General features: G+C 41.7%; 1 protein-coding gene across 1 annotated transcript in view; it reads right to left on the bottom strand.

Moving 5' to 3' along the window:
* LOC140476805 (fibrocystin-L-like) overlaps positions 1 to 25,865 on the bottom strand; it is a 261,275-nt gene that overhangs the window by 124,637 nt on the left and 110,773 nt on the right. The window contains 8 exon segments of the mRNA XM_072569599.1: positions 1,840 to 2,014; positions 4,978 to 5,127; positions 6,155 to 6,403; positions 9,295 to 10,282; positions 19,002 to 19,228; positions 20,117 to 20,287; positions 21,755 to 21,943; positions 22,540 to 22,644. Coding sequence (XP_072425700.1) covers positions 1,840 to 2,014; positions 4,978 to 5,127; positions 6,155 to 6,403; positions 9,295 to 10,282; positions 19,002 to 19,228; positions 20,117 to 20,287; positions 21,755 to 21,943; positions 22,540 to 22,644 — 2,254 coding nt within the window.

Here is a 25,865-nt window from a genome sequence, read left to right as displayed (position 1 = left end):
TGTTTATTGATAGAATTCTGGTTGCAATGCCATGCTTCCAGGAATTCTCATGTATGTCTCTGTAGCTATCAGGATACATGAACATCAACTAGCCACAAAACGACATGACCTTCTCTTACTAGTATCCTTACATACAGAAAAGGACACCACTTTGACTGGGACAACACATCCATCCTAGGACAAGCCAAGCAGAGACATGCATGAGAATTCCTAGAAGCATGGCATTCCAACTGGAAAATGAACCTTCCAGCTCAGCTAGCATACCTACATCCAGAACGTCAACCTGAGCTACAAATCTTCTCCAAACTCGCTTGGTTTATCTTCTCCCAACCAGGTAATGATAAGTAATTAATCTCCATTAATGAGTTTATGACACATCCAGATATGAGGTGAGGAAATCTCCAGTTTTGGGAACTATATGTCCAAAATCACAGAATTGCCAGACCTAAGCTATAATCACGGTATGTCATGTCTCAAATAATGTACATTGTGTACAGAGAAAACCTTTCCACACTTAATTTTATTGCCTTTGTTCATTAACAGAATGGGAGGGTCACCCAGAAAGGCCAACATTTGTAGTCCTTGAGTAGAATGGATTTTTTATGTCATTCGAAGATTGCAACATTACTGAGAGTCTGGAGTCACATGTTGGCCACTGCAGGTAAGGACAGCAGGTTTCCCTCCATAAAGAATATTAGTGGACTCTTGGATTTTACTACAAACACTGATTGTGATCATGGTCATAACTGCAGCTACAATGCAGATTTATCAACTAAATTTAAATTAAAACATTTGCTGTGGTGAGATTTGAATCTCTTCCCAGATCCACTTGGATTATTAGTCTAGTTACATTACCACTATACCACCATCTCCTACTTTGTAACCTACTCCTGAATTCTCACTGACATCTTAAATTAAATTTGTAGGTGGAAGATACTTGTTCGCTTGTTTGGAGAGTGACATGCCTGGCCGTATAACTCTGATCTGTGGTCTTACATCATTCTACATCGGGAACTTGAAGGAGATGTAATGCTATATCTGAGTAATTAGTCTGACAATACACACACTGTAGTAACAAATAGCAAGTTCGAAATGCCTCATAGTAAGGAATCAATGAGTTTTGGGAGGGGTGCTTGAGACATGCTGACCCTCAAGTTAAACTCACCACCACTCGTCTCTGTCTAATGAGAGAGCAGTCGTCTGATCCTCTGGGACTATCGTGACTTTACTCAAAACTACACCATGGTGCTGTCACTTCTGCAAGGCCTGTTCTGTCAATGGGACAGAATATTTGCAGGTATAGGGATGTCTGCAGCATTATTTGTCAGGTGACAATTTATTGAGTATGACTATATCAAGCTTTTGTTGTGGAACAGCTCTCCCTATTTTTGCACATCCTCATATTTTTGAGAAGGAGGACTTTGCAGAGGCTGTTTTTGTTGTTTTTGTTTCCTGTGCCTCCATCATTGTTGGATGGTCTTTCACTCCCTTAACTCGGGTTTTGTGGCAGTTTGATAGAACTGAGGGAAGTTAAGCTGTGGGCCTGGAATCACAGATCAGACCAAGTAAGTTAGCAGAAGTGTTTTTGTGACAGATGACAATGCTCATCATTTGGTTAGCTTTTAATTCCAGATAATGATTGAATATAAATATCATTACCTGTAATGGTGGGTTCTGAACCCATGTGCCTGGGTGTTAGCCTGGGGTTATGGATTACCAGTCCACTGACATTACCCCTGCACTTTCACTCCATGCTTATGAGCATTTAATATAAAAATCTGTTTTTTGTAATAATTGGTAGTAGAGGTTACTGCGAGTATGATGAAGATCTTAACTCACCTGAAACCTGACCCTGTAATGGTCAGTTTGGTGCCTCCCCCAGTTCCTCCTCTCCTGGGGTTAATGGTTGTAATTATGGGGGTCAAAGCTAATAGGTAGGTGAAGCCATTGGACACTTTGCTTGAATCATTACCGTTTACAACAGCCACGTCACACGCCAGCTCAGGGTCAGTACCTGCGCAAGGAAGTTTTAAAAATGGATAAATTCCCAAGTTTCCAAGGCAGCAACTGATGATAACTCTTAAGACACATTTTCTTTTAAAAATGTATTTGGCTGATCTCCACAATACGATTGGAGGTTTGTTTGGATATTTGAGACCAGGATTTGAAACAGTGAGATTCAAAGTCCCAGAATATGCTCCCATTGTGAGGTTTTGTTTAAGGAAATGCCAACAAATTAAATTCATTCAAACACAAGAGGGATGGAAATCAAGGGACTGAATGTTCTCACATTCTTAACGGCTGTGTGGGGATGAAGCTCGTTCCTCATGGAATACTGGCACATAAAGGAAGAACCTGCACTGATGCAGCACTTTTCATGATCTCAGGGTGCCCCAAAATGTTCCGCAGCCAGTCACGTAGCTTTGGCATGTTGTAATGTTGGAAATGTAACAGTCAATTTACACACAGTGAACTCTCACAAACCACAAGCTGATAATGAACAGAAAATGTGCTGCTGTAGCGTTGAGTGAGGGAGATATCCCCTGCTGTTCTTAAAACCAGCCCTATTACCCCTTAAGAACTTTGTGTTCCTGTAATTCTGGCCACTTGCATATTTTTTATTTTAAAAAGCCGTTATTAAGAGGAGTTGTACTGAACTCAAAAAATTAATTCTTTCTTTCTCCACAGATGCTGCCAGACCTATTGAGTTTCTCCAACATTCTGTGTTTGTTTCAGATTTCCAGCAGTTGCAATATTTTGCTTTGATCTCGTCTTCATATCTCCTCCCAAACTAGGGTTGCTATCATCGAGATCATTCTCTGACCATCAGCCATGAGCAATGAGGGGAAAATCATTCAAGACATTGGGCTGAACCTGATCATTTTGTGACAAACTGTGAGTTGCATCAAATTTGGTGAGATGATTCATGCTGTAAGGCCCGATAGATTCTTTTGCCGTATCCCACCAAACCCACCACATTAATTGACATTTGAGCCCTCGCTGTGGGAACCACAACTGATTTCCATCACATCTACCACGTCATTCTTGAAGCAACTCATCATGCACAGAGACCCCAGAATTCATCGGCATCTCTAGCTTTAGCACCATATTTAAAATCCTATTTTTTGCACCCACACAAGAAATGGCAGTCCAGAGTTGCTCTGCACAGTTCCTGGCATTTGCTCCAGATGTAGCAGTCAGGAGGAAATTGGAGTCCAGCATTGTAGTCACCTGGAGGTCCTGTTGGATAGGCTGGTGCAAATGCAGAATTTCCTCTTCCCCAGCACCAACAATGCAGGTTATTACACCAGATTACGCAAGCCCACGGCTTCCACCCAGGTTAATGCAGTCTCAGGCATCTGGAGGAGTGCCTAGTACTGTAGGAAGAAGATCAATATCCTTCTCCACTCTGCCAACGTGTCACAATTTCTTTCTGCTACATCACACTACTCTATCTCCTCTACCGGACTCACCTCTCACCAAACCTCATGTTCTACCACCCTCACTATTGCCTATAACATTTCATCTTCATCCACTCCAATCTGAAGCACCACTCACCCTGTGAGTCCTCTGCAATGTCTACTCACTCATTTGTGACACCACCCCTTCTGCACCAACAGTAGATGCATCTCTCACTTTCATCTTCCAAAATATTTGCCCTTTCTCTATTTCTAAGAGCGAAACAGCCCAAAGAGGGCGGAAAGCTCAAGACAGGTGGCGTGCTGTCTGTTTTTCAGATCCTTACCCATTATTAGCAGAGCTGTGCCTGGTCTCGTACTTGAGGCTGCCCTTACTGTGCCAGGAAACACTGAGCAAAAGCTGCCTCACCCCGATGACTGAACTGATGCCCACAGACGACTGTGACAAGCTTCCTGGCTTTATCGGTCTTTGTTAAATGGCATGGCAAGATAGTAGTAAAATGAACCTGGTATTCCCAGCTGAGGGGGCAAAACCCCAAAAGGGAAGGTGAGGTACTGCATGGTAGGGATGCTGACAGTATCCAGGTAGAGTGAGCACTATGACAGCAGCAAAGAGCCCAGAAATGCAGTCTGGTCCACCTGAGCACAAAGTTCTTGCTGTAGCATTATCATGCTAGTTACTGATGCAGCCCCAGGTGCAGTTTTGAAGTACAGAAACATCCCTATGAATAGGTTAGAAACATGAATGACAGTTCACAGAGGCTGGATGTCAATGTCTGTGGATGTGGGGTTTGTATTGCTGGTACCCAAGGAACCTGACCAAGGCCAGAGTGCGCCTTGCCCAACATACAGGTCTTTTAAAACAAGTGATGAGTTGAACCCACCAAGTACCTGCTCTAGATTCTATGTTGTGTTTTCCTGATGGCTAATTTGTATGATGAGTTTGGTAAGATTGCAATCCATGCAGAGTTGGCTGTTAACAAGATATTTAACATACAATTATGAGCATCAGTGGGGAACTCACTGCTGTTGAGAGAGAATCTTGACACACTGCTTGAGAAAAGAGTACAAAACGCATCTGGATGATCTTGATGTTGAAATGGGCCTTGCTAGATGACTCACCTAATTCTACCACTCATTTCATCATAGATCACAGAACCTGTTAAGATTCCGCCCACTTCTTGTTTTTGTTTTCCTTTTCTTATTCTTTCATTTATTATTTCTAAAAATATGCAAAAGATGAGAGTTGAAAGACCTCCAATCATTTGGAAACTGCTCTGCAATAGCCAACTGAGTGTCAGAGGTCAGGTTGCTCAGAGGATGGCCAAGTACAACAATCAATAGCGAGAGTGTTGGGGTGAAGAACTAGAAGTGGGAAGTAATGTGATGAAGTCTCCTCCTGTATGACCAATCATAGTTGGCCACCCTAGCACGGAGACTGTTATAGCACCAAAAGGGTTGAAGAAGCTGGGCAACCTATCTCCAGTGATGAAGTCTGTTTTTCATGACTTGTCTCCTCACTTCAATAACCCAAATACAATTATTGACTAATGCTTACCATTATGCAGTGGCACCTGACAGTACAGAGTTCTGGAAGTGGAGGCTGATGGCATCTTCTTGCATTCACCATCACACACAAACACTTTGGATTTTTGTTGGTCAAATCCAATGCCTCTTATTGTTAGCAATGTGCCACCACCAAAGCTTCCTGTATATGACAAAGAAAAATAATTAAAACCTAATTAATACTGATGAGTTTGCAAATGTAACGTGTTTGTAATGTCCTAGATCCTGGGAGTCTTTTATTGTTATTTGAATTAATACAAACAAAGGCTGTGATTTTATGTAGGTTATAGATGTTGCTTATAAATGGTGGATTCTGTTCTGGACGCATGTAAGTTCCTGTAGAATTTGAGCCTGTTCTTAGACATGGGTCATTAGTATCTGGACATCTCTACCAAAGTGTGCAGTGGAAGCTGGGCCATTGAAGATATAAGACTGGGATAGATGGGTCTTTGATCAAGAAGACTGTCAGAAGTTATGGATTACAGGCGGGAGTTAAGACCACAATCAGATCAGACGTGGCTGAGTAAAATTTAAGGGCTGACTGGCCTGCTTCTATTACTGTTTCTCATGTCATTTAATTAGCTTATAGGAAAAAGCAGAACAAGGGGCTTCTCTCCATAGAACAGGGCCATCAAGATGAAACATGGCATCCTGTCTCAAGCGAGATCAACAAAACTAACAGATTAAGGACCAAAACAACACTCTTGTAGATCTGTTTCTCTCACAGTTGATTTACACATTGATTCATTAAAATACTTCATTAGTGTTGGCAAAGCCAGCATTTATAACCAATTCCTAAATTTCTCTTAGGGGTGGAGGTACAACTGAGTGATACATGAGAACAAATCTGAGCAGTTTGAAGTCAACCACATTGATGTGAAACATGAGTCACATGTAGGTCCAGATTGGATGAGGAGGACAGATTTTCTTTCCTTAATTATATTGAACAATCAGATTGAATTGTATTCCAACCCAACAGCTGTAAGATCACATTCACTGATACACTTTATCAGAATAAATATGTTGACTATCTTCCATGGGTTATTAACCTTGGAACAAAACAACAGTACTACTGCACCCTTCCACAACAAACCATTTCAATCCAATTGTCTTCGTGTTTCCATAAAGGTACCAAAGAAATGTGAAGAGATTTCTAACTCCGTACTTACCTTCAGTTGGAAAAATACTGCTTATATTGAGTTCGTATTGAAAAGACAGATCAGACGATGCGTATCCCCACCTCTCGTGTTTCAGAAAAATAGGGAATGTGCCACCAGCATGATGTCCCACAATGCACTGAACACAACTGTCATTCATCATGGTCACTTTACACAAGACATTGTCTATTGAGACAGTGATGTCAGAGGCAGAAGATCCAAATCGAGACCCAATGATGGTGATTGTTGATTCACTTACACCTAAAAACAGTAGGGAAAGAATTCTGAGAATATTTAATGTTGACATATTTCATGGGATGTATATGAGCAAGAAAATAGTGGAATGAAATGCTAATAGGATGAAATGGAACTGGTTATAAGAAGCTTGTGTAGAATCTATTGATTCATTGGGCTGGATAACTAATTTCAGTCTTACAAATTCTATTTACTTTTTTTGCCATCCCTAGGGTCCTTCAAGATATTTGCATTCCTTCAAACCCAGCCCCTTGCACAGGCAATTATTTGGTAACTTAAATATTGTTAAAACAGACACAAAATTGAAGCATTTTGCCAGGTACTCATTAGGACTGACAAGAAACCAAATTTAGAAAGGGAATATCCATTTATACACAACAGGATGCTGATTGATTGGATCATCACTGGAGTTACAACAGGGTATGTTAACTGTCAATCTTAACTGATTTAACTAAGGCCAGGTAGGTAGACTTTGGTTGGTCAGCCCATTGTCTTGGGGAATGTAGCAGGGGCAGGTCATCTCCATAACCTTTCCCACAATGTTAAAGTTGCAACGTATGAACAAATCCTTTGCCTACAAAAATAGGGTCTTGTGTGTGAATATACATAGCTTCCAGCACACACTAATGAATCACATATGATCCAGACTTCATAATTTGGTTTCTAGTCTAATCTTTAGCATAATCAGGACTACTTGAGTAATGATTAATATGGTATAAGTTTCATTGACAATGCGATACCAAGGATCTACATCTCTCAGATTATATCAAACAACCTGACCCTTTGACTGTGTTAAAGGGAGTGTCCATGCTAAACAGAATCATGGTATCACAACAATACAGAAGAGGCCCTTCAGCCACTGAGTCTGTACCACCAAAAATATATCTACACTCATCCCACTTTCCAGCCCATAGTCTTGAATGTTATGACACTTCAAGTGTTCATCCAAGTATTTTTAAAAGGCTGTGAGGTGTCCTGCTCTCAAATACCCTCCCAAACAATGCATTCTGCACTCTGAGTGAAAAAAGATTTCCTCAAATCCCCTTAACACCTCCTGTCTGTTGCTGTAAAATTATGCCTTCTTGTTATTAGCCCATTGACTAAAGGGAACAATTGCTTTCTACTCACTCTGACCATGTTCCTGATAATCTTATACACCTTACTTACGTCCCCTATCAACCTTCGCTTCTCAAAAGGAAACAATCCAAGCTTATCCAGTCTTTCTTCATAGCTAAAGTGCTCCATTCCAGTCATCCTGATGAATCTTCCTTGTGTCTCTTGCAGTGTAATCACATCCTTCCTATATATGGTGACCAGGATGAGCGATGGTACTCCGTGGCCTAAACAAAGTTACACGCAGCTTCAACATGACTTCCATGCTTTTATAAAGCATGGATCAACTGACAACAGCAAGTGTCCCACATGACATCTTAACTATACTATTAACTATGTTAATACTATTAACAATATTATTACTATTGTCCCACTACCTTCAGGGACCTTTGGATAAGCATCCCAGGAACTCTCTGTTCCTCTGAGTTTTGTAATTTCTTACCATTTATTGAGTATACTCTTGTCTCGTTCCTTTTCCAAAGTGCACCACCTCATATTTATCAGAGTTAGAATCCTTTGCCAATGACCTGACCTTTCCATTTATAACCTCCTATAATCTAACACCTTCCACCTTACTGTCAACCACCTGATCAATTTTTATGTCAAATTGATGTATTATCTCCCCCCACACTCTCAGCTACATCATTCATGGATATCACAAAGAATACTGGACCCAGCGATGACCCCTGTGCTAAGCCACTGCACACAGGGCTTCAGTTACACAAACAGACTCTGACTTCCACTTTCTCTTTCCTGTCACTAAGTCAATTTGAATCTAACGTGCCAAGTTACCCTTCGTCTTGTGAGCTTTTACATTCTTTCTCAGTTTTCCAATTGGGATCTTGTCACAGGCCTTGCTGAAATTGAGATAAATTATATCAAATGTCCTACGCTCATCCAAACACTTGGTCACTCCTTAAAAAAAATTCCACCAGATTTGGAGACATGACCTCCCTCTGACAAGGACATGGTGTATCATGTGTTAAAGTGAACGTTGGTGTTAAAAGAGAATGTTATTATGAATGAAAGACTTCCTGTTCAAGTGTGCATTAATGTTAGACTGAGTGTTAATGTTAGACTGAGTGCTAATTGTAGAGCAAATGTGGTGTTAAAATCAGGATCCAAGTTCAGGGGAGGTCCATGTTAAAGATAGTGTTCGTGGTAAAGTGAGGAATTGGATCTTTGTCCTCACCATCCATAGCTCACCTACACCATGTGTGCAAAAGTGTATGTTGCCAAAGCAACTGAGAGTTGCTGTTATCTTGCTTGGCCACCAGTTGGTTTAGTCAGCTATGGCTGGTGTCGATCAAATTGGTGCAAACAGCATGGGCCTAAATCTATTCTGATTGGGATGGATTTGAGACCTGGCTCCTTGCTCCCCCACCACCCCCATCCCAGTATGGTGCTGTGTCAGGCCAGCCTACAGGGATGTGAAGTCGAAGAATTAAAGATAATCTTAGCATTTTGTGTCGAAGGAGAGTTCATGTCAGTGGAAATGTTTGTATTAGAGGGAGAGTTCATGAGAGAGCAAGTGTTAGTATGAGAATGTGTGCTCAGTTTACAGGGAGTGCTTGTGTTAGTGGGTATGTGCTGGTGTTAGGTTTGTGCTGGTGGAAGAAGGAGTGTTTATATTAGAAGGACTATTTGTATTAGGAGTGCTTGTTTTAGAGGGAGTGTAAGTGCTAGGGCAAATGTTGCCGCGAGGTTTAGAAACACCCTCCATTTTGAGGTTAAGATTGTACTTCAGAAACGTATCAGGAGATCAAGTTCTAACAACTTCTTACCTGTTACTGGAGACACAGTTAGAATTTCTGGAGTCTCTGTTTGGTTGTAGGTAAAGTTAAGGGCAGGATACATTGTAGAACGAACAATAATCTTTACATCGACAGTGCCTGGGGGACCAGCGGGAGTGATGCACTTAACTTCACCTGGAGTGACCGAAAGAAGGTGGCATGGAGATCTGTGAACCATCACAATGGTTTCATCCTGGATAAAACCATTTCCTGTTATTAACAATGTGGTACCACCATGGATACCTCCTGATGCTGGAGAGAGGGAAGCTCTGGCAGCACTGGTGATGGAAATCCCTCTTAGTGACAGACCTTTGCTTAATGTTAAAACCATGAGTGTGTGTTTGCCAACAGGCACAGGGCCTACTCTGCAGTCCATGCTGCTGTCTGAAACAGCACTTGGAACAAAACTGGCATTTCCTATAAGGACGAAAGCCTTATCCACACTGTTCCCAAATCCACTGCCACTTAAAGTAAGCTCTGTGTAAACTGTAGTCAGGAGTGTAGAAGACACATTCAGTATGATTGGTGCTGCACTCTCTGTGTAGGAATAGTCACAGGTGCCACTACACACCGCTGGGATGCCATGGACAGAAAGTGTGACAATCCCAGTAGAGGCAATAGAAGCTGAAGAGTCACAGATGACATGTGTGTAGTTTGCAGAAACCAGCGTGCAAAGCACATTGGCTAACTGGACCCTGACAGCATTCAGGTCAGCTCCAAATCCTGACCCAGTGATGGTTACTCTGGTCTTTCCCATTGTGGACCCAACACTGGGGCTAACACCATCAATGTGAGGAAGCAGCACAAAACGACGACTCAATTCATTGGTTACTGTATTGATAGCTGTGCCGAGGTTATGGACTGTCATGGACACCAGAGCTGCAATGCCAATATCCATCACTCCCTCAGGATCTATCTGACATAGAAGTTCATTCTCCGTGCTACTTTCAACGACGCATGGATGTATTCCAACTCTCACCTGAAACAGGACAACACATCAGAATGAGAATGTCTGCTGGCCAGCAATCAACTGATTTTATACCTGTAGACATGACACAATACTAGCTACTTGTAATCAGCAATGCTTGTAGTCCAGAGTGGAGAAACAATTTAAAAGGTAGCAGAGACAGAGGGGAAAAGATACTAACTGAGAATAAATATGATTTTTCAATAGCACAACATGACGACAGGACTGAGAACCATTAATGGTGCAAACACTTGCATCTGTCCAGCACGTCTGATGTAGAAAAGCATCACAGAGCTGGAACTGAGGAAGCACAACATTCAGAAGGTCCTCTGCAAAAAAAGGTCCCAAATAAAAGCAAAGATGAATGGGAAGAAAGTTGATATCTGGCTAAATATATTCAAATACAAAATAAATTTCAAGGACATTTATAACAGGCACAAGGAAGGAAAATTGTGAGGCAGTGGCACTACTGATTCAATCAATAGGTGTGGAGGTCCTAGTGTGTGAGATTGGCTAGTACTATGTTAAAAAAAATACAGACGACTGCAGACCTATTTGTGTTATGGCAATTCAATGTTAAACAGTGCAAATTGATTATTAATACTAGCCCAAGGGTTTATAGACCTGGCATGAAATATGATGAGGATGACGTTTCATAATCCCCTCAACTTCTTCAAGGAAGTAACAAACCAAGTTGACTGGTGTTTTGCGTAAACTGCCAAGTTGTCAGCCCAGTCTCTGCGTTAGAAGCTTGAAAGCTCAAGACTTGTATTGGAAACTTGGGAAGCAATTATCATCTCCTTGAAGATGGCAAGAAGGACAAAAGAGTTTGGCATTTAGCATCAGATAGATGCCAGACAACGACCATCTCCAATAAGAGACATTCTTACCACTGCCCCCCTTTGACATTCAATAGTGTTAGTATCACTGGATCCCCTACTATTGACATGCTTGGCATTAGCATTGACCAGAAACTCAACTGGACTTGTCTCATCAACACAGAGCAGGTCAGAGTCTAGGAAAACTGTGGCGAGTTACTCACCTGCTGACTCCCTAATCCCTGTCCACATTAAGAAGAGACAAGTCAAGAGTATGATGGAATACTCCCCACTTGTCTGGATGGGTTCAGATCCAACAATACTTAAGAGGTAGCCTGCTTGATTGGCAAAGTTTAGATCAGAGTGGTGCTGGAAAAGCACAGCAGGTCAGGCAGCATCTGAGGAGCAGGAAAATCGAAAAAGATTCCTGATGAAGGACTTTTGCCCGAAATGTTGAATTTCCTGCTCCTCGGATGCTGCCTGACCTGCTGTGCTTTTCCAGCACCACTCTGATCTAAACTCTGGTTTCCAGCATCTGCAGTCCTCACTTTTGCCTGCTTGATTGGCATCATATCCATATTAATGCGCTCTTTGCACCACCAACACACAGTAGAAGCAGTGTGTACTGTCTACAAGGAGCACTGCAGAAATTCACAAAAGATCCTTAGATATTACCTTCCAAACCCATAAGCATTTCCATCTAAAAGGACAAAGGCAGCAGATACATGGGAACACCCTCCAAGTCACTCACTATCTTGACTTGGACATATACCATTGTTCCTTCAGTGTCACTATGTCAAAATCTTGGAATTCGGGGGATCTAAGATGGTGGCAATCTAGAAGGATTGTGTTGTAGAGCTCCACACTGCAGCACAAGTGGGACAAACGTCTAACTCACCCAACCCAGACCATTGTGATATCCTGGGACTCTGGAAAGGTCATGGAGTCCCAAGAAATTGTGGACAACCAACTTACCTGTGTTTTCACTGCCTAGGAATGTTGAAGAAGGTAGGCCCATGGCCCAGCCTGCAGGATCCTTGGATCCAATTATCTACCTGGCCCTGGTGAAGGAGCTCGCGAGATGTTGGGTAAGCAGATAGAGGAGAAGCTGGCCCCGATCTCTATTATGCCACAGAAGCATGAATAGCAGCTGGGAGACCTAGAGAAGAAGCTGATACTAGTTCCTCCAAGGATAGGATCAAAGCCCTGGAGATACGGTCCATAATTTGCGTGACCAAGTAGATGATCTTGAGAACAGGGGCAGGAGTAAAAATATTCGGATTGTCGGTCTGCCAAGGTGAGTGGCTGGTGGAATTTATTGAGGACTAGTTGTTGAAATTCCTTAACTTGGAGGCTGGAATGAAAGGCTTGAAGATTGAGAAGGCACAGCGTAGAGATCAGGTTTGGGCTAACGTCCTTGTCCTCTCTTGGTGTGATTTCGTCATTATAGAAATAAGGAGAGAATTGTGGAAGCTTCCAGAATCCAGGGTAAGGATCCGAAGACCATAATTTACAAGGGCTATAAGATCATGTTCTTCCAGGACTTCTCAGAGGCGGTGATCCGAAAAATAAAATCCTATGACGGTGTCAAGAGAAGACTGAGGGAGCTTGGGATCCAGTACTCTCTGAGCTTGGATTCCAGTATGGATCTGGAATGGATCCGTACATCTCTTTGACATGTCGGAGAAGGCAAGAGACTTTGTGGACAAATTAACCTAATCTGAACAATTTAGTACATACAAATAGCAGTGTTATTTGGGTATGTCTTTGTTTTCTTTCTTTGAAAAAAAAACAGAGGAAGTCCGGTTGGGACTTTTTTTTATGGATAATAATTTGGTTTATACTATGTTTGGTGGCAGTTGAGATATATACATTCAATTTCTAAGTTAAGTTATACCAAAGGATGGGTGGGGTATTTACCCCTTGTTTTTGTAAAAAAAAAATTCCTTATTCATATTGCTATTCCATCATGTATTTTCTTTCTTTTCTGCTTGTGTTTGTGGTGCCGCTTGAGCTAGGAGGAGGGAAAATGGTTGGGATGGCTAGATGCCTACATAAGGGCAGTTTATATCCAGTTCGGGTATTTAAATGCCCTGGCTGCAGTATTGGCAGCGGGATGGGAAGTTGGGTTTTGGGATGGGAGTTGCCCTTTTTGGGCAGGGGATGAGCTCCCCTATTCAGCACTGTTGGCACTTTATATATTGGTTTGCTTTTTGGTTTTTGTTGCATATAATCTTTGATAGCTTTGTAGGTTTGTTAACTGTAGTGGTTTTAGTTCATGTAGTTTTTAATGTTTGATGGATCTTGTGACACTAAGGCTTGTGGATCGAGTTCCTCCTCTCTGGACTTTAAACATTACTGCTGAAGGTTAATGACTTGATTAAATGGTGTACCTGGAACATCAAGGGGAGTCACTCACTAATTAAGAGGAAGAAGGTACTTTTGAGTCTTAGAGAGGAGAAGGTGGATAGTGCTTTGTTATAGGAGACACACTTGGATGAAAGGGTGCATTTGAAACTACAGCAGAATGGCTTTGATTGGGTTTACTTTTCATCTTTTAATACCAGAAGTAGGGGAGTGGCTATATTGGTTTGGAGGAATTTCCCGTTTAAGTTACTAGAGTGTGTTAAAGACACACACTGGAGGTTTGTAATCCTTAAAGCCCTGATAAACAGGGAAGAATATGGTGTTTTAAATGTTTATTGCCCTCTGGCTCATCCCCTCAAATTTCTGGTAGATGCATTCTCTAAACTCTTAACTGTCTCATAGATCTCACAATGGATAAGTTGCACAAAGGCCCCTCAATACCCTCTGTACGAACTAAACAACTAGTGGATCTGTGTGTGGAGTTAGGGTTGGTGGATGTCTAGAGGCGTCTCTACCCTACAGGCAGGGATTTTACATTTTTATCCAATCCACACAGATGTCACACCAGGATTGATTTTTTTCTGACCCCCGTAGCAACCCTAGACTTGGTGGTGGCAACCCTGGTACAATTGGTAATGTTACCATCTCTGATCACACTCCAGTGTACCTGTTGGTTAAAATTAAGGACATTATAGTGAGTCCGAGGCACTGGCGAATGGATCCTTTTGTCCTTAAGGATAATAAGTTTGTGGAGTACTTCTCAAAGGAATTAAGGGTGTTCCTAAACATTAATTTAGGCTTGGTTAGTAGTCCGTCTGTCCTTTGGGTAACTGCCAAAGCCTATGCCAGGGGGTTAGTTATTTCCTACTCCGTCAGTAGGAAGCGGGAGAAGGGTGAGCAACAACGTCTCCTTGAAGCACGGTTGAAGGCAGCCGAGAAGGCCTACTTTGACAGGCCCTCGATGGTCAAGCTACAGAGGATTATGGTGCTATGGTCTGCATTGAATTTCATACTCACACAGACAGCAAAGAAGGAGCTTACTTTCACAAGGCAAAGGTTATATGAACATGGTGACAGGCCAGGCAAATACTTAGCATATCTCACCAAGAAAAGGAGCGCCCCTCAAGCCATTACAGTGATGAGGGCAGGGTCTTGGAACCTAACATGTGACTCCAAAAAGACTAATGTGGCATTCCAGAGATTTTACTCTAAGTTATACCAATCTGAGTTTTGTGAGGAGGGACGGGCCAAAATGGAATAATTTTTTAAGGAGCTGGAGCTCCTGGGCGTGACCCCCGAACAAGAATCTTTTCTCAATGCCCCCTTATCAGAGCAAGAGGTACAGGAGGCTGTGAAGCAGCTTCAGAGTGGAAAGGTGACCGGTCCTGATGGACTTCCCAGTGAATTCTATAAGGAACTAATAAACGTATTGTCAGGCCTGATGCCCAACATATTTAATGATTCATACAGCCATGATTGTCTCCTGCCATCTCTGAGAGAGGCCAATATTTTGTTTATTCTTAAAAAAGGAAGGTCCTGGAGGACCTTCATACAGGCTAATTTCACTCTTAAATATTGACTTTAAAATCCTCTCTAAAACTCTTGTGTTAAGGCTGGAAATTGTGTTACCTTCTGTTGTTAAAGAGGACCAGATGGGCTTCATTAAGGGCTGCAGATCCTCCAATAATGTTAGGAGGCTGGTTAATATAATTCAAGCATGTCAACAACAGTCAGTACAGGGATTGGTGACTTCTCTAGATGCAGAGAAGGCATTTGACCGAGTTGAGTTGCTGTACCTTTGGAGTGGTTTGGCTTCGGTGAAGCCTTTATAAGATGGGTAAAGGTTCTCTACAGTGACCCTCTCACTGCAGTCATCACCAATGGGGTGCGATCAAGCAATTTTAGCATTTTTAGGGGCAGCCAACAGGACTGTCCCTTTTTGCTCTTGTTTTTTACCTTGGTGATTGAACCGTTGCTGGAGGCCATTTGTAGGGATCCTAATATATCAGCTCCAGACGTGGGGTCAAAATTACATAAGATTGCATTGTATGCGGACAATGTCCTTATTTTTTTGCCAAATCCAGCAGTTTCATGCCTCACCTAATATAATGCATCTGTGCATTTGGCATCTCTTCAGGGTCCAAGATTAAACTTGCAAAATCAGAGGCTATGCCTATGGATGGTTTTATGAAGGTGCTAGGTCTTGAGGGCGAATCCCGATTCCCATTTAAGTGGTCACAGAGGGGTTTTGTGTATCTGGGCATATTCATTATTCCATTTCTGGATTGGCTGTTCAAAGCCAATTTTGTTCAATTATTTGACAAAATCAAACAAGACCTTCAAAGATGGGAGGCACTTCTGGTCTCATGGTTAGCTTATTAAGATGAATATTCTCCCCCTATTTGTTGTACCCTATATGGATGTTCCCCCGATTCTTGATAAGCAAACATTCAGGAGGCTGAACAGCTGGTTCAGCTCTTTTATTTAGCATCGTAAGCAGTCCCTTATTAAATTGGCTAAACTATAGTTGCCTCACAGACTGGGGGAGTGGATCTCCCAGACACTAAAAGCTACCAACTAAGCTCGCTTTTATCCAACATGAGCGATTGGCCTTGTGGGGACCCTCTTTCAATATGGTTAGATATTGAAACTTCTCAGGCAAGGTGCCCCCTTACTAGCTTGCTGTTTTTGGACAAAATGAGGACAGTTAGGGAATACTGTCATAACCCAATAGTCATCAATACTTTTAAAGCATGGAAGGCAATTAGACAGAAGGAAGGCAATATTGGCAAAACATCTTCCCTTACACCGATAGTGGGTATGTTGGGTTTTCAACCAGGGATGATGGATTCAGAATTCAAACAATGGGCAGCTATGGGTGTGTCTTGCATCGTGATTTATTTGAGGAACATGCAATGATGTCCTTTGATCAGTTAGTGCAGAATTATGAGCTATCTAGCAGGGACCTCTTTCGTTTTTTTCAAGTTAGGGATTTTATTCAAAAAAAGACTACACTTTTGACTGATCCCTACAAATCCAACACAGAGAGGAGGGTGCTCAGTGTTAAGAGTACACTTTCTGTCAGCACGTTATATCATCAATTGGGGGGCAGCCCCTCAGATGAGTTCGATCGATTTTGCAGGGTGTGGGAGAGAGAGCTAGGCATTGAGGTCTCCTCAGAGGCATGGGAAGATATTTGGAAAAACACAAGAAAGATATCAATTTGCAATAGGACCCATGATTTACAGTTGAAGATTCTCCATGGGGTCCACCTGGCTCTGGACTGTTTGTCAAAATTTAAACCAGTGGTATCCTCAACATGCCCCAAGTGCAAGGTTAGTACAGGCTCTCTTACCCATTGTCTCTGGTAATGTGGTAGGTATCAAATGTACTGGAGTGCTGTGGTGGGTGCAATGGAGAGGATTTTGGATGTAAAGGTAGAGGAGGACCCAATCTCTCTTGGAGTCATAGAGTCATAGAGATGTACAGCACGGAAACAGACCCTTCAGTCCAACATGTCCATGCCAACCAGATATCCCAACCGAATCTAGTCCCATCTGCCAGCATCCGGCCCATATCCCTCTAAACACTTCCTATTCATATACTCATCCAGATGCCTTTTAAATCTTGCAACCATTCTAGCCTCCACTACTTCCTCTAGCAGCTCATTCCATACACTTACTGCCCTCTGCATGAAGACGTTGCCACTTTGGTCTCTTTTATATCTTGCCCTTCTCACTCTAAACCTATGCCCTCTAGTTCTGGACTCCCCCAACCCAGGGAAAAGACTTTGTCTTTTTATCCTATCCATGCCCCTCATTGCTCAAATCCTCCAACCCTGGCAACATTGTTGTAAACCTTTTCTGAACCCTTTACTCCTCCTCTCCCACCCCTCAACCTCAGCTTCAGCATATGTAACAATCTTCCCCTGGCTACAATAATTTCTTAAGAAGGGTCACTGGACCCGAAATGTTAACTCTGCTTTCTCTCCACAGATGATGCCAGATTGCTGAATTTTTCTAACAATTTCTGTTTTTGTAACCAAACGTGAAGGGCCTGGTTAGCTAAAGTAGGATCATCAGCACTAGGGAACAACACCAATGAATGGGCTTTCTGGTCTTTTCTACTTCCATTAATAATCTATTCTCTCTATTTGTTTTTCTGTGCATGAGGAGGAACTTATAACTGGATTAGAGTTTTATTTAAGTGCTATTTATATCTGTTTGCCAAAAGCTGGATTTTGATTACCTATAATAAACAATATTTATTGTTTAGTATAGAAGCCTAGTCCATACATTAAATTTTGTAATGCAAGTTAGGAAAGTCGAGTGCTGTATGTTTGTTAAAAGAACTTTAACATTTGGTATTATTCCATGAACAGTGGAGATCAATTTGAGGTGCACTTTCCCAGCAGGTTGGAACACCTGTCAGCCTGATTGGTTAAGCGTAGCCAATCCACCTTACCCACACACCTTTGGATCATGGGAGGAAACTGGAGTACCTGGAGGAAACCTTTGCAGATACGGGGAGATTATGCAAATTCCACATAGACAGTTGCCTGAAGGTGGAGTAGAATCTGGGTACCTGGTGAGGTAGCAGAGTTAGCCACTGCTGATAGTCCATAGTACTCTCACCCTTGCTTCCAACTCTTGCCAGCTCCATGGGACACCCATCTTGCAAATGGCAAAAGAAAAGGACTTCCTTTCTTATCAAGGATGTTAGGCTTCAAACTTCAAGACACAGAAGCTGCCAGCCTCTGACAGCCAACACAATGTGAAACCTCATTATCAAGCTGCTCTATTGGCCAAGAGGCTTGTGGGTCTCTTACCAAGCTGATTAGAGCTTGATTCAACAAGCTTTTTCTACTGTGGGCACAGCACGTTAGTTGCCTCTGAAAATGTCCACTCCCACACTTAGACAATGAATCGGAGAATCACAACCTTAGTGTCATGGAATTCTTTACCCCAGAAAGCAGAGAATATGTTGACTGCATTCAAGTCAATCAGAATGGGGGCAATGAATTACAGAAAGCAAATGGAGTTGAGCCTCCAGTCAGATCAACCATAATCCTACCAAATGGTGGAGCATGTTTGAGGGGCTGAATGGTCAACTCGTACCAATTCCTGCATTCTTGAAAAGGTGGGTACTGAAGAAGTGCTGCACTTTTGCTTGAGATGTTAAACCAAGGTTTTCTCTGGCAATTCCGATGGGTGTAAAAAAAACTCATGGCGCTTTTTTAAAGAAGAGCAGAAGAACTCTTCCTAATACTCTGGGTTAAGATTTATTCCTCCCCAACTAAAGTAAATTATTAGAGAATTATCCCATCGCTATGTACAAATTAGCTGCTGTGTTTGCCACATTGTAACAGTGAGCTACACTTCAAAGAGCTATTTATTGCTGTAGAGCATTGGGATGTTCTGTTGCAAAGTGTTATAGATATGCAAGTTTTATGAAAAATAAAAGACGAATTTATAGGTAATTGCATTATAAACAATTGGAATGCAAATTCATACTTGTCTTATTAAGTTTTGAACATGTTAGTTTACCTCATTTGCACAGCCGATTTTACTGAATCCAGTACCGGTAATGGTTAGTTTGTCCTTCACTGTTCCTTTCGAGGGTGTGATGCTGTTGATTGTGGGGGAGTAGCAGGCAGACAGGTAGAATGTGAAGCTTTTGTCATCGGTCCTGTTCGATGCCTGGTCACATGTGGGGATTGGTGCTGTACAGTCACTATCACGTTTTTGTCGTGAAGGCAGTTTCTCAGAAGGCCCTACACACAAACAACCAGCTGTTAACCAAGAGAATATGTGCAGGGACAGCAGCCAGTGGGGAGACAGAAAGCAACACATCAAGAAACTCAAATACATTCAGCTTTCTCGGCAGGAGAAGCTCAAAATCTATAGAATTGTTGCCAGATATTCCAAGTCTGACTAGATAGGTGTGCCACTGACTGCTTTCTGAGAAAACAGTTTTACTCAAATCTTATGCAACAAATGATAGATCCAAACGTGACTGATGAGTGTGAGACTCCAGTGTTGTGCATGTGATCTCAAAGCTCACATGCACATGTGAACTTTAGCCGGAATGTTTGGTAAAATGGAGATAGAAAGAGTGGAGAGATTGTGCTTAATTACATGAAGTAATTCAAAACAAATTAAATAATACTGAAATAAAACCCTAGTCTCATTAATAGCCACCATGGAAATATCAGAATGTTATAAATGCCAACCTGATTAATTTTGTTCTTTAATTATATGATAGCTTTACACCCTCAGTTACTGAAGGTTGAGAGAACTTTGTTTAATAAAGATCCACACACATATCACATACATTATTCTTTGTTGTTTGTAAATTGTTTTCTACTGAAATCAGTCTTGGTGGCTAGTATGTAGTTAACAATTTCTATTGGACCACATTGATCTAAACACTGATTTGTCACAGCAATTAATAGATCCTCAGAATCAAACATAAACACCACAAAACCCTGCGTGATGAAGGTTAACCTATCCCAGGAATAAACATCACCTCACCCAGAGTGATGGGGAAGGGGATTAACATTTTTAGGCTTTGTCTGTGTTGCTCTAGAATTAGCATACTAAGGAAATTTCCTCCAGCAACATATAAACCCTCCAAAATAGTAAGAGGATGTGCATTTCACCTGGTACATATTCTGCTTCAATCCCTGCCAAATAAATATGTACGCCTTTGATGCTTTCCTCAGCTGGTTTCACATTCACCACCCCTTGGAGGACAACACTTTGCTTCTGGTCCACATAACCACTGCTGTAGTAATAAGTCCCAGGGGAGGTAAAATGATGAGAGAATGAACCTACACAGAAAGACCATCATCCATTAGGGGTGTAAAATCACCAAATCCACTTTATATTACATCCTGACTGTAATCAGAAAGCATCAATACAAAGTTTGCATTTTCACTCCATTGTAGCATAGATACAGAATCTGACATGCAGCTATCTGAACAATGAAGATGCCCAAAACCTGGAGATTTTTACAGGGGCAAGACATGAAATTTAATTGTACTAACTGAGTGAAGTAACTTACTGGCTTATTTGATTCGATGTTGAATTAGTACAGACTGGTCACACACCAGTCTCTTTCTGTGCTCCATGTGGTTTGTGACCTTTGACCCCACTCAACATAATTCTTGATAAAGGGCTGATGCCCAGAATGTCCACAGCTCTGCTGCTCGAATGCTGCCTGACTTGCTGTGCTTTTTTGACTCTGACCCTACAGCATCCGCAGTCCTCACTTTTTCCTACCCAACATGGCCCAGCCTGATCAGGCTGACCCAACCTGGCCCTAACTACCCAACCCAAAAACTGACAAAGATCGGAAAGCTGACATTGGCTTAGTCCTGGGATTGTCAGTATTGAGATACAGTGTCTGTATAATGATTCCATTACTGGACTCATAATCCAGAGGAATGGACCAGTACCCCTGAGACATGAGTTCAAACTTCACCATGCCAGTTGGGAAATTTAGATTTGACAAATTAACTATATTTGAAATAAAAAGCTAGTCTCAGTGATAGTGACTACACAACTACCAGATTTTTATAAATACTCATTTTCTTCACAAATATTCTCCAGGGGAAAAAAGCTGCTTCTCTTACTTGTTAACCTTACCATTTGCTTGTGACTCACAGCTATGTGGTTAACTCTTAACTGCCCTCTGAAATGGTCAAACAGACCATTAAGTTGTTATGAAGATGGTTCACTATCACCTAATAAAGTATTAGGGATGGGCAACAAATGCTGGCCTTGCCCAACCCTGTTTATGCATAATTAAAAATGTACATTTCTTACAACCTCAGGAAGTTCCAACCTGCTCTACACCAAATGAGAGACTTTTGAACTTTAGCTTTTGCTGTGATGTAGGAAATGTGCAGATGGACATAAAATGTTGCATATCCTATGTTGAAAATTAAGAAAGTTCTTGTTGATGGCCTGGGGCTGATATTTGTCTCAATCAACATCACAAATAATGATCTGCTCATTATTATATTTCTGGTTGTGAGAGATTTCTGTGTGCAAACTGGCCAAACAGTTTTGCAACAGGACAGCATGTCAAAAGTACTTCATTGACTGTAAAGCTCTTAGGGCTCTCCTGAAGTTGTAAAAAGTGCCCAAGAATTTCAAGTTGTTTTCTTTCACATGAAAGTCTGATTGAAAAATCATGCAACGAGGATGAATTACTGCACAAGCTTATCTTGTGTATTAGTGGAAGTTTACACAGGTGAGAATCTTCCTATGAAATACAACAGTTGTGAATTTACCTGATGTAGTGCTCATATTGTCACTAATAAACCCACTGCCTTTGTAGTTCACATCACTGGGCTTGGAGACACTGAAGACTCTGTATCTCAAATGTTGAAGTAAAGGTGGGGACTGCCACTGCCATTGCACTGTATCCCCAACAACGATGTCCAGGCTTGAAGGATTCCACTCATACCCCACTCCAAGTGCTGTTAGGATAAAGTAGTAACAAATGTGGATAGAAAGTATATTCAAAAATAAAATATAAAATGTGTTGCAAAGAGATTTGTTAACAAAACATGACAAGTGTTTAAGTTTCAGTCATTGATATACTTTAATTTCAAAAATGACTATTACTTAGAAGAAAATATTTCATCTCAGTTTGAGAGTTTGGTACTTTATACTGAACATGCATCTTTATTAGATTTTTCAGCATTTTTTGATATTGTCTGTTTCAGTCATTACCAGGCTTTGAGGTTTGAGAAGTCAAAGAGGCAAACCTTAAAAATTTAAGCCAGGATCTTTGGGGGAGATGTCAGGAAATATGTCTTCACACAAATGGGAAAATCAGGAACTCCCTTACTCAGAGCTGTTAAAGTTGGGGTCAAGAGATGGATAGATTTTTGTTAGGAAAGCATTTTAATGGCTATGAAACCAAGATCAGTGGATGGAGTTATGCTACAGATCAGTCCCCATCCAATTAATTAATTTAGCTCAAGGGTCTGAATTAATTCCTCCCAGTTTCAATAGACAGAGATAGGAAACAACATCTTTGAACAAAGATCTTCAAAAAAATATCACATACGTTGACTGCTGCCATTATTGGTAATGACAAATTTTCTTCCAGTTTGATCAGAAACACACTTGAGAACGTTTGGTGAAGCAAACGTTGTGTGACATGGAAAAGAACCTGTAAATATTGCATAACACAGAATTCCAGTCAGAATAAATGTCAGCGATTGTTATAAAATATCTGTTGTAATTCAATTCAGATTACTATCTTTCTTCAAGTTATGAATGTATAATATAAAAACAGATAGCAAAGGTTTCTATAAATATATAAATTGAAAAAGAGTGACTAAAGTAAACATTGGTCCTTTAGAGGATGAGAAGGGGGATTTAATAATGGGAAATGAGGAAGTGGCCGAGGCGTTGAACAGGTATTTTGTGGCTGTCTTCACAGTGGAACACACAACAAGCCAATAATTGATGACAAAGAGGCTATGGCTGATGAGGACCTAGAAAAGATCATTATCACTAAAGAGATAGTGTTGGACAAGCTAATGGGGCTAGGTAGTCAAGTCTCCTGGCCCGGATAGAATGCATCCCACGCCAGCAGAAGGGATGGCAGGGAAAATACTAAATGTGTTCGTGGTAATTTACCAAAATTTTCAGGAATCTGGGTATGTTCCGGAAGGCTAGAAAACAGCAAATGTGATGCCATTGTTTAAAAAAGTAGGTAGACATAAGGCAAGTAACTATAGGCTCATTAGATTAACTACTGCAATGGGGAAATTGCTTGAATCTATAATGAAGGAAGAAATAGTGAGGCATCTGGATAGAAAATGTCCCATCTGACAGATGCAACATGGATTCATCAAAGGCAGGTTATGTTTAACTAAGTTACTAGAATTCTTTGAGGACATTACGAATGTGGTGGACAACAGGGCACCAGTGGATGTGGTGTATTTGGATTTCCAGAAGACATTTGACAAGGCGCCACACAAGAGGCTGCTGCATAAGATCAAGGTGCACAGTGGTATGGGTAACGTATTAGCATGGATAGAGGATTGGTTAACTAAAGCAAGCAGAGAGTGGGGGAAATGGATGTTTTTCTGGTTGATGATCAGTGGCTAGTGGTATGCCTCAGGGATCAGTATTCGGACTGCAATTGTTTACAATTTACATAGATGATTTCAAGCTGGGCACCAAGTATAGTGTGCCAAGGTTCACAGATGGCACTAATGTGACTGGTTGAGCAAAGTTGTCAGAGGACACTGAAAGTCGGTAGAGGGATATAGGTAGGTTAAGTGAGTGAGTGAGGTTCTGGCAGATGAAGTACAATGTTAATAAATGTGATGTCATCCATTTTGGTAGAAATAACAACAAAAGGGGCTCTTATTTAAAAAGTGAAAAATTGCAGTATGCTGCTCTGCAGAGGGACCTGATTGTCCATGTGCAGGAATCACAAAATGTTTGTCTGCAGGTGCAGCAGATAATTAAGAAGGCAAATGAAATACTGTACTTCATTGTTAGATGGAGTTTAAGAAGAGGGAGGTTATGCTGCAGCTGTATAGAGAGATGGCAAGGCCACACCTACAGCACAACGTACAGTTTTGGTCTTCATATTTGAGAAAGCATATATGTGGCATTGGAGGGTATAGAGGAGGTTCACCAGATTGATTCCGGAGTTGAGACATTGAGTAGACTGCGACTATACACATTGGAATTTAGAAGAATGAGGGAGGAATCTTGTAGAAATGTATAAAATTACTTAGGTAAGATAAGATAGAAGCAGGGAGTTTGTTTCCACTGGCGAGTGAAACAAGACCTTGGGGCCGTGGCCTCAAAATAAGGGGGAGGCAGATTCAGGACTGAGTTGAGGAGGAACTTCTTCACCCAAAGGATTGTGAACTTATGGAATTCCTTGCCCAGTGAAGCAGGTGAGGCTACCTTCGTAAGTGTTCTTAAGACAAAGATAGATAGACTTGTCAACTGTAAAGGAATTGAGTGGGCAGGTAACTGGAGCTAAGTCCATAAAAACAAACAGCCATGACCTTATTGAATGGTGCAGCAGGTTCAATGAGCCAGAACTCTTACTCCTGTTCCTGTTTCTTATATTCTTATACTAAGCTATTCCAGTTATATATTTGCAGAGCAATAATTTACACAGAGAGGAAATGGCAAAATTGACAAACTAAAGAAACATTGTGAGATTATTTTTAATTCATTCACAGGCATTGTGTTTTGCTGGCTTGAGCATTGTCCTCATAGGTGGAAGAAGTGCTGGTTTAGAAAGTGCTGCTTAAGGAGCTCTGGTGAGTTGTTGGAGTGCACCTTGTTGATGTTGTACACCATTGCTAACTTGTGTCAGTGATGAAGGGTTTGCATTTTGAAATTGTTGGATGGAGTGTCACTCAAGTGTACTGCCTTGGTGAAGCGTTGCTTGAGCATTGTTGGAACTCATCTCGGTAAGTGGACAACATTGCATCACACTCCTGATTTATCCCTTCTTAGTGGTGAACAGATTTTGAGAAGTCAGGAGGTATGTTACTTGAATTCCTAGCCTCTGTCTCACTCTTGTAGCCAACATATTTATAAGTTTAGTCGAATTCAGATTCTGGTGAATGATAATGGATATTGATAATGGATAATTCTATGAGAAAGTGAGGACTGCAGATGCTGGAGATCAGAGTCGAAGAGTGTGATGCTAGAAAAGCATAGCCGGTCAGACAGCATCCGAGGAGAAGGAGAGTTGGCATTTCGAGCATAAGCTCTTCATCAGTAATGAGGAGATGGCCCAAGGGTGCTGAGAGATAAATGGGAGGGGGTGGGGCTGGGGGGAGGAAATGTAGTCCACGTAGCTGTGGGAGTCATTGAGTTTGAAGATGTCTGTGTTGAGTCTGTCATCAGAAATGGAGATGAAGAGGTCAAGGAAGGCAAGGGAGGTGTCCGGGATGGTCCAGGTGAACTTGAGGTCAGGGTGGAAGGTGTTGTTGAAGTTGATGAACTTTTCAACCTCATCGCGGGAGCACGAGATGGTGTCGATACAGTCATCAATGTAAGGGAAGAAAAGGGGATGGTGCTGGTATAGCTCCCGCGAGGAGGTTGAACAGTTCATCAACTTCACCAACACCTTCCACCCTGGCCTCAAGTTCACTTAGACCATCTCAGACACCTCCCTCCCCTTCCTGTACCTCTCCATCTCCATTTCCGGTGACAGACTCAAACTCCACTTCCCACTCTGCCAAGGAGATGCAAGTCCTGGGCCACCTCCCCCACCAAACTCTAGCCACCCAATGCCTGGAGGAAGAATGCCTCATTTTCCGCCTTGGGAACCTCCAACCACATGGGATCAATGCATATTTTACCAGTTACTTCATTTCCCCACCTCTCACCTTACCCCAGAGC

Source organism: Chiloscyllium punctatum, chromosome 5 (assembly GCF_047496795.1).
Source record: "Chiloscyllium punctatum isolate Juve2018m chromosome 5, sChiPun1.3, whole genome shotgun sequence".
In the NCBI taxonomy this organism is placed as follows: Eukaryota; Metazoa; Chordata; class Chondrichthyes; order Orectolobiformes; family Hemiscylliidae; genus Chiloscyllium; species Chiloscyllium punctatum.
Note: the sequence above shows the minus strand (reverse complement) of the source record. Positions and strands in the feature narration are given on the sequence as shown.